Source organism: Triticum urartu, chromosome 7A, assembly GCF_056163025.1.
Source record: "Triticum urartu cultivar PI428250 chromosome 7A, HENAU_Tu73, whole genome shotgun sequence".
Taxonomy (NCBI): domain Eukaryota; kingdom Viridiplantae; phylum Streptophyta; class Magnoliopsida; order Poales; family Poaceae; genus Triticum; species Triticum urartu.
The window spans coordinates 750,273,696-750,283,602 of NC_141879.1; the positions used below are offsets into that span (position 1 = coordinate 750,273,696).

Here is a 9,907-nt window from a genome sequence, read left to right on the forward strand (position 1 = left end):
ATAAAGGTAGACTACGGGTATCTCCGAAAGTGTCTGTTGGGTTGACATGGATCAAGACTGGGATTTGTCACTCCGTATGACGGAGAGGTATCACTAGGCCCACTCGGTAATGCATCATCATAATGAGCTCAAAGTGACCAAGTGTCTGGTCACGGGATGATGCATTACGGTACGAGTAAAGTGACTTGCCGGTAACGAGATTGAACGAGGTATTGGGATACCGACGATCGAATCTCGGGCAAGTAACATATCGATTGACAAAGGGAATTGCATTCGGGGTTGATTGAATCCTCGACATCGTGGTTCATCCGATGAGATCATCGTGGAGCATGTGGGAGCCAACATGGGTATCCAGATCCCGCTGTTGGTTATTGACCGGAGAGTCGTCTCGGTCATGTCTGCTTGTCTCCCGAACCCGTAGGGTCTACACACTTAAGGTTCGGTGACGCTAGGGTTATGAAGATATGTATATGCAGTAACCCGAATATTGTTCGGAGTCCCGGATGAGATCCCGGACGTCACGAGGAGTTCCGGAATGGTCCGGAGGTAAAGAATTATATATAGGAAGTGCTGTTTCGGCCATCGGGACAAGTTTCGGGGTCACCGGTATTGTACCGGGACCACCGGGAGGGTCCCGGGGGTCCACCGGGTGGGGCAACCTATCCCGGGGGGCCCCATGGGCTGAAGTGGGAGGGAACCCAGCCCAAAGTGGGCTGGGGCGCCACCCCCCAAGGGCCCATGCGCCTAGGGTTGGGGGAACCCTAAAGGGGGCGCCCCCTTGCTTGGGGGGCAAGCCCCCCACCCCTTGGCCGCCGCCCCCCCTAGTAGATTCCATCTACTAGGGCCGGCGCCCCCCCTTGGCACCCCTATATATAGTGAGGGAGAGGAGGGACATCACAGGCCAGCCCCTGGCGCCTCCCTCTTTCCCTGTTACGTCTCCCTCTTGTAGCATAGGCGAAGCCCTGCTGCTGTGACGCCCTGCATCCACCACCACGCCGTCGTGCTGCTGGATCTTCACCAACCTCTCCTCCCCCCTTGCTGGATCAAGAAGGAGGAGATGTCTCTCGTCCCGTACGTGTGTTGAACGCGGAGGTGCCGTCCGTTCGGCGCTTGGTCATCGGTGATTTGGATCACGTCGTGTTCGACTACATCATCACCGTTCTTTGAACGCTTCCGTGCGCGATCTACAAAGGTATGTAGATGCATCCAATGACTCGTTGCTAGATGAACTCCTAGATGATCTTGGTGAAACGAGTAGGAAAATTTTTGTTTTCTGCAACGTTCCCCAACACATACAAGCAACAAGCACATGCGGAAGCTTAACTTGTCTGAGTATAGACAATTACAAATGAAGAAGGCTGAGAAGCCTGACTATCTACCAGATCCTGCCAAGGGCACAAGATCGTAGCTGAGGTAACAAGCTAAACGTCGAAGTCCACACGGAACTACTAGCGAGACTGACGTCTCTCTGCAAAACATAAGATAGGCAAACGTGAATACAAATGTACCCGGCAAGACTTACATCAGAACTATCTACATATGCATCAGTATCAACAAAGGGGGTAGTGGAGTTTAACTGCAGCAAGCCAGCTTTGACTCAGGGGCTAACCTGAACTACGACTGCAAGCAACTCTTTTGAGGTGGCGCACACGAATCCACATATTCACCATATCAACACACCACTATGGATCCACTTCCGTCTCCCTACGAGAAGGCCATCCATAGCACTCACGCTTATCTTGCGAGTTTTAGAGTATCCACTTTCACTTGTCTATGAACTGTTATAGGCGTTTTAGAGTATCCACTTTCACTTGTCTATGAACTGTTATAGGCAACCCAGAAGTCCATTACCGCGGACACGGCTATTCAAATAGATCATTTATAACCCTGCAGGGGTGTACTTCTTCACACATGTTTCCACCACTTAGCGTCTGCACACGACATGTGCTCGGCAGACTTCAAGCGAAAGCCGACGTGGGTGTAGACCACGTCCTGACCAACCACACAAGTCTCTAGTCCAGGTTTATCGCCTATTCGGGTTCCATCCGCAAGGAGATCCGGCCGGGGTGTCCTCAACGGCCCCAAACAATGTGTGCAGGGTTCCCGAGACACCAAACGGGTGAATCGGTACACCGTGCCACGTGCCTACCGCAACACAGCCCACCCCTATGGTCAGCGCTGCGTGCGGCCCCCAGCATACTACAAACACTTGAAACTACTTGCAACTCCTAGACAGAGAACGAGAGGGGTCAGTAAGTCGAGCGGGGCCATATTTCCGGGCCCAACGTGTGGTAGTAACTGTTTCATGGATCACAAACACAGAACTCAGTTCCTGAGGACGGTTTCAATGAGACAACCCACCATGTACTCCTACATGGCCTCTCACCGCTACCTTTACCAAATCGTGTTCACACACTTAGCTCACACACAGTAGGACATGTTCATCACCATTCCAATTCATCCCCGATGAATCAGACCCGACTCAACTCTAAGCAGTAGCAGGCATGACAACAAACATGAATGAGTAGGCACATCAGGGCTCAAACAACTCCTACTCATACTAGTGGGTTTCATCTATTTACTGTGGCAATGACAGGTCATGCAGAGGATAAGGGGTTCAACTACCGCAGCATGTAACAGTTGAATCGTTGTTGTCCTAATGCAGTAAAAGAGAGCAGGAGCGAGAGAGTGGGATTGTATCGGAATGAACAAGGGGGTTTTGCTTGCCTGGCACTTCTGAAGATATTATAGTTCTTCATCGGTGTCATCGAACTCATCGTCGAAACACATCTATCGAGAGGGGACAAATACCGGCAAACAAAGAGGAACACAATCAATGCAATGCCACAATTATGATGCATGACAATGTCATGGCAATATGCTGTTGATTGAGCTAATGCAACTAGCAACCATATTAAATGAAGTTGGTTTGAACCAATGGTTCAAATTCAAACTCCACATGTGGTATTTAAATGCCATTAGCATGTTTTCAGGTATACAGCAAGTATAACTTAGTTTGTCATGCATGAAAATGGTACAGATGGATAGGTTGCATTTTTTTGATAATTTTTCATATATAATTTGTTTGATTTGGATTTACGGTTGAATTACTATGAATTTTTTAAGTTAGCATTATTTTCTGAAATTTCCTGAATAAGAATAAATCCAGAAAATAATTAACTGCATCAGCACTGCGTCATTGTGACGTCAGCGGTCAACGGATCAGCCCAGGTCAAACTGACCAGTGGGTCCAGTCAACAGCCACGTCAGCGAAGTCAACCTGACGTGTGGGCCCGGTGGTTTAGTCTAAGTTAAACAGGGAATAAATCCTGGGATTAATTAGCGCGTGGGGCCCATCCGTCAGTGGCACAGTGATTAGCTAATGGCGTCATTAGTGTTAACTAAGTGGGCCACGTCGGCTCGCCGGAGTTTCGCCGGCGTCGACCATTTCGCGCGGCGGAGATCGTCGGGATCTCGCTACAGCCCACGGTTTGAGGCGGGGTTTGCTCCTACGGATTGCTGGCGCTCTCCGCATCTAGTGGTTGTAGCAGCAGCAGCTAGGATGGCCGGAGTTGACGGTGGCGAGCACTTCCGCGGCGGCCGGAGTACGGGCACGCTCGGACACAGCGTTTTGGTGCACGGGAGGACGAGCTGCGGGTTGCTACGGAGTCCTGCGGACTCGCTGAGCACGGTGGTGCGCTCGGTTGCGGCTATAGGTGACGGTGTCCACGGCGGCGACATGGCTGGGCGGCGGTGAGCTCTCTGGTCCGGCGGAAACAGCGGCTAGGGCGATCAAACGACATGGGAGGAAGGGGGGAACGGGGCAGCGGCTCACCGCGAGTCCAACGAGCGCGAGGGCGAGGCCGGGGACGCTCAGTGGGCGGCGAATCGAGCAACGGCGGCCGTCGGTGCAGAGGACGAAGATGGCGTCGAGGACGGCGTTGCAGGGCTCCCGGCAGGGCGTGGCTCGGTGGGGAGGGCGAGGAAGACGGGGCGGAGCTCGTGGGCACAACAGAGGGGCGAGGGGGTAGCTGTGGCCATGGTGGTTCTCGTCGGCGGCGGCGGGTGTGTTCGGTGGTGCCACACAGAGAGCAGAGGAGGGGAAGGGGTCCGGGGGAGAGAGGGGAGAGGTGCAGCGCGGTGCTGGGCGTCTCCGTGGCGCTCGAATGGGTCTGGGGAAGGAGGAAGCAGGCAGGGAGCTGGCCAAGGCGATCGCGCGCGTGTCGACGCGCCTTTGCCTACTGGCAGAGGTTGAAGACAGCCGCTTTGCCTGATGGGCTGGGCCGCCAGCTGGAGTTGGGCCAGGTAGGTCCAGGTAAGTGGCCCAGTGGCCTTGCCCCTTTATTTGTTTCTGTTTTCTATTTTTCTGCTGTTGTTTTGGCTTTAGTAAAATACTAAAGTATTTTGTAAAATGCTGCAATAATTTGTGGACACTCTATGGATTATTCCAGTGGTCCACATTTAAATTCAGCATTATTTGAGCATTTAAATTATTTATAGTGTTTTAAATGCCCAAATTCAAATATGATATGTTTTAATTCAAAAATCCATGAATGACCTTGAAACATGTGCATCATTTTTGTCAGAGGTTTTAACCTTTTCTAAAAATGATGAACATTTCTAAAGGCATTTTGGGTTTATTGAAAAGGCTTATGGCTGACCCTATTTGATTTAATTTTTGGTGCTAGGGCTTGTCATCCCCATTTCAACTTTCTGAGAAATTTAAACATGATGACATGAATGCCTTAATGCAACTAATGATAAGCAAATTCTAGGGCTGTGACAGTAATGTTGTTGAAGTTGGCATCTTGATTGTTTGCACAAACAAATCTTACGGTTCTACATGATGGTTGGATCATATCACTAGTAGAAAAGGGGGCAAAGGTTCAGGCCGGGTAAGCCCATTAGTCCCGGTTCAGTCCAGAACCGGGACCAATGGGTGCATTTGACCCGGTTCGTGAGCCCAGGGGGCCGCCTGGGCCACGTGGGCCATTGGTCCCGATTCGTCTGGACCTTTTGGTCCTGGTTGGTGGGACGAACCGGGACCAATGGGCCTCGCTCCTGGCCCATCACCATTGGTCCCGGTTGGTGGCATGAACCGGGACCAAAGGTTCCCCTTTAGTCTCGGTTCATGCCACCAACCGGGACTAAAGGGTTTGTCCTCGTTGCGCTCAGAGTTTATTCCCACCTCTCCAACCGAAGGGCGCTCACACCTGTTTATAAGCCCGTCTCTCTCTGCCTTATTGAGCTCCTCTCAAAGTGAAAATAGATGCCCCTATACAGGGAATTTGACCTAAATTCATAGTGAATTTCTCTGAAATTCATAAAAATTTATTATGAATTTAGGTTGAATTTTCTTCTAGTATATGGGTGTGAACTTAATTTTTGTTGAGTCTACACCCATGAAACTGGATTCGAAAAAAAAACGCTCGTCCCCGAGGCCTGAACCGTGTAATGCTGCCACAACAGAGACGACGGCGCCAACCTTGGCCTCGTGCATTTGACTCTGAAGCACACTCGAAGGCATGAAGTGTGCCCCTTCCTTTGCCGACAGTCCTGCGATCGAGTTCACATGAAAACACATCATCCACCCATTCATTCATTAAGATGAATAACCGACATTGCCATGATCTCACAAGAAAGAAGAGAGCAGAGTGGAAGTTGCATGTTTACTTGCAGCTACACTTAGACCCATGGTGTTGTCCGTGAAATCAATCAGGGATTCAGTTCAGAGGGAAGAGAACTGTTGATTGATCTAATGATTCACTGATCCTGCAACCACAACTGTTAATCAATTGAATGATGTGAGATTAGCAGGCTCATGGCTAACTCGTCTCTGCTCGGTAGTCTATACAACACTAATTATTTTCAGACGATCCACAATCAATTGTAGCTGCCAAGTCCAAGACAGAAAGCTTTATCAGAGTTGAGTAGCTAACAACGTTAAGCCCGCTCATTCTGGAGGTGTCATCTTGATGGATATGTGCTGCATTTTGCATATCGTAGTGATCTGTTAAATTCTGCATTTTCTATTAAGTCCTCCGCATCCCACATATCCAAGTTCATTCTTTCATTCTCGAAAAAAGAAGTTTGTTCTTTTTTCCAGCTAGTGCTTCCACTAGCATGCATGATCTAGACAATTAACTTACTAGCGGCACCACTATATGGAAGTTCTCTAGCTGCTCTTGCACTGATATTTATTGCAGCCATCTTCAGTTGATGGTTATCTCAATATGAATCCTGCAGTACTACTCAATGTTTCAAACTGTACTGGCATGAAGGTGCTAGTCTTATAAGATACTCCCTCCGTAAACTAATATAAGAGTGTTTAGAATACTAAAATAGTGATCGAAACGCTCTTATATTAGTCTACAGAGGGAGTAGTTGTCAATTCTATTCTACATGGGAAGTGAAAAATCATGATTTTTTTCGATAAAGGGTGCTTTTATTATCTCAAAATTTAGCATCAAGCGGATACAAAACATTATGAGTACCACCTGGCCTCTGCATAACTAGGATGCACACAGCCAAACAACAAAATTCTGGCAAAAGTAAAATTAACAAAAATGACAGGTCAGCAACATTAGAGTCCTATAGACCGACACTATGCCTATGTCAAAAATGGAGGTATATCGATTCGGATGTTATGATACCACCCATGTTGGGAAAAAACATCAATAGCTGCCTGCTCCAACCGCGTGCACACCGCCTTGAACAACGGTTGGTGCTCCGGTCATTGTAGCATAGACCACATACGAAGCAAGTGGGTACAACGGAAAATAACCTGTAGAGGAGAAGTATTTTTGTCATTAAAAATTAAATCATTTCTACATGATGCGAAAAATCATGATATGTTGTGTACTTCGTATTATTGGCAACAAGTTTTGTGTGTGTTGAGAAAACGATTAAGAGTATGTTGCAAACATGATGAGAGGTGAGTGAATCTTGTATGCTTATCCATGACAGGTGTTTGGGCATGATTCATACATTTGGATTCGGTCGTAGCTGCCATTAGGGAAATTCAGTGGGGGAGATGACAGTGGTATCGCGTCGTAGTGTTTTGTGACAGTTGAAGCTCTAACAGATTTAGCATTCACCTGGATGGAAGAGAAGCCCGGTTCTGTTTTGTACCTTGTCATCTTCAGTTGAAGCTCTGAAACTCTGAAGACTGAAATTTCTGAAGAAATCGACATTTTTTGGTGTAGCTCATGGTCTCTGCTAGAACCAAATTATTCACACCCAAAAACATTCTCTGTTGCTTATTGGGAGTAAAACAGAGTATCAAGGAGTAAAGCAAAGACCATGTTTTTGGGGGTGATTCATTTGGTTGTGGCAGCTGTGTGTGTATGTTTGCTACGCTGTTTTAAAGAAAGAGAGATGCACAGTTTTGAACCTCTGCAGCTGTTTCCAGAATAGGATATAGATGGCTCTCTGCCTTACGCAGCTGATTCAAACTTGTAGTAATCCAACATCCATGAGAACACATTTGTTGTTTATGTTTGGGTTTGCTTATGGCCCAATAGAATAGTTATCTAAAAAAATCCAGACAGGGGACGAACGATCCAGGCCCAAATATGCTGCCGTGCTCCATGCGTGCGAGCGAAAAAAACCCACTACGATTCAACCCTACATCGACGCCTCCATCCCCACATCTACTCACGCCCGGTGGCGAGCAATGATTCCCCACCGCGGTAGGTCCCCGGCGGCGCTGGAAGATGACGACCTGCTGGGGGAGATCCTCCTCCGTCTCCCTCCTATGCCGTCCTCCCTCCCGAGCGCCTACGCTGTCTCCAAGCGCTGGCGGGGCCTCGTCACCGACCATGGATTCCTCCGCCGCTTCCACGCGCACCATCAGGAGCCGCCCCTCCTCGGCGCCTTCTTACATCATCCCGGTGATAAGCTCAAGTTTACTCCTATCCTGCCCGCTCCGGACCGCATCCCTCCTCCGTACCTCGACAAAGGGGCCCGCTTGCTCAGTTGCCGCCATGGCCGCTTCCTCATCATATGCCGGGAGAGTGCGGATGTCCTCGTGTGCAACCACACCACCAGCAACCAGCATCGTTTGCTAATACCACCCGAGTTCAAGGGGAGGTACATCAATGGGGCGGTGTTATGTGCTTCCCGCGAACCGGGCCACGTGCATGGCGATTGCCACTCCACACCCTTTAAGGTGATCTTGCTGCTTGTGTGTGCTAAGAAAGGTCGACCTCTCACCTCTGTTTATTCTTCTGAGACTGACACATGGGCCGATCTCATCTCAACAGAGTTTCAATATCATGGTAGTTTTGACGATTATTTTAGCACCCTTGTTGGTAATGTACTTTACTGGTCGTTTAAGTATGTGATGAAGGGTATACTTTGGTTTGATTTGGAAAGGCAAATCCTTGATGTGCTCGAGGGGCCTCCCCGTATGTATCATTCGGGCAACCATCAGATCATCCAGGCAGAGGATGGCGCAGTTGGTCTTGCCATGATGTCTCACCATTACAATAACATTCAGATGTGGCAGAGGAATGTGAATTGCCACGGTGTACCCACATGGATGTTGTGGAAGACCATTGAGATGCCTAACATTCTTGGGACCACTCCTCGGGTTGAGGGACAGAAGACCTGGCTGAAATTTATAGTAGGATATGTTGAGGATACTGATGGGATATTTTTATATATGAACGGGAGTGTCTATATGGTTCGACTAGAGTCTATGCAATCTAGGAAGCTTTGCGAAGCACGCAATAATATTACTTACTGTCATTCTTTCAGGAGTTTCTATGCACCAGGTGATTGTTCATTCCTAGTCCTCATATTGTATGAGTGATCTAATCTTGCTATATTTTGTTTGTGGATTCTCGAATACCTTTACTAGATAGATGATTATAGCGACTTACTGTTTAATATATGTTATCATTCATATAAAATGCTAAATGAGTAACTGGAAAATCAGATGTCAAATGTTTAACTCATTAGGCATGTTTGAAACCTCGGAGCTAGTTTTATTCTTCTATCCAGTATCTCTAATGTTGTTGTTGAGAAATTGTTTAATCCCTCGCTAATGTGTGAAAATACTTTGAAAGAAAGTGAGCTGATCGATACAACTATTAGTTATGTGTTGGTATTTACCTAGTGATTGACTGGCTGTTATGTAATTATTGTTTTGGTTGTTCATTCATCCGATAGCATGGATGATTTGGACAAATAATTTACCAGCTCTGCACTACTGTATACTCGATGATAGCTACACATATGTTGTATAGCTCAATTGTATGAATGCATAATCGTATATGTATCTCACATACTTTAATTCTTGATGTGAGCAGGTGGAAGGGAATTAAACTAGCCAGCGGGCCCTATAGATTTACAACTTGGTTACATCTGATTGCATGCGTGATTGCAGTGCAGGCCCTTGATGGCAATGGAGCCAACCAAAGGCTAACATCTGTGTTGTTGCATATCCTGCAGAGACAAGTATTGTAGTTGTTGGAGGCAGAAGCGATGCCGGATTGGCAGGTTGCTTCTTAGAAATTTTTTCTCTCAATATCTTTGGCAAGGACAAGTGGTGTGTATTTTATATCATTTCTACCAAACTTTGATGCGGTTGATAGAATAATTAATGATGTAGCTGAATGGAGACTGCAGTCTATCTGTGATTTCTATATATCGTTCAGTTGCTTGTTGTAACCTGAAGAATTCACAAACATTCATTTCGGTTGTAGGATTATAGCAGGTTAGTCATGTATGTATGTTTATACATGACATGGTGTCTTGACCTAATTCACTCAGTTGTAGCAGCCGTTAGTGTTGGCTATCCTTAATGAGTGGGGAGATGACAGTGTAGCGTGTCTGTGATAGTAACTGATTTGAAAACCCAGCATTTTTGTTTTACATTGCCAAGTGGTTGTGGATGAGAACA

General features: G+C 47.4%; 1 protein-coding gene across 1 annotated transcript; it reads left to right on the forward strand.

Annotated features, from left to right (window-relative positions):
* The first annotated feature begins 7,675 nt into the window (after positions 1-7,675).
* On the forward strand, positions 7,676-9,334 carry LOC147962789 (uncharacterized). Its single transcript, XM_087532780.1, has 2 exons — positions 7,676-8,777; positions 9,315-9,334. Exons 1-2 carry the CDS (start codon positions 7,676-7,678, stop codon positions 9,332-9,334), a joined length of 1,122 nt encoding a protein of 373 aa, XP_087388906.1.
* The last annotated feature ends 573 nt before the right edge of the window (positions 9,335-9,907 follow it).

Coding starts and splice junctions, on each gene's coding strand:
- LOC147962789 (XM_087532780.1), top strand. CDS start 7,676: ATGATTCCCCACCGCGGTAGGTCCCCGGCGGCGCTGGAAGATGACGAC. Junction 8,778..9,314: donor CAGGAGTTTCTATGCACCAG/GTGATTGTTCAT, acceptor TGATGTGAGCAG/GTGGAAGGGAATTAAACTAG.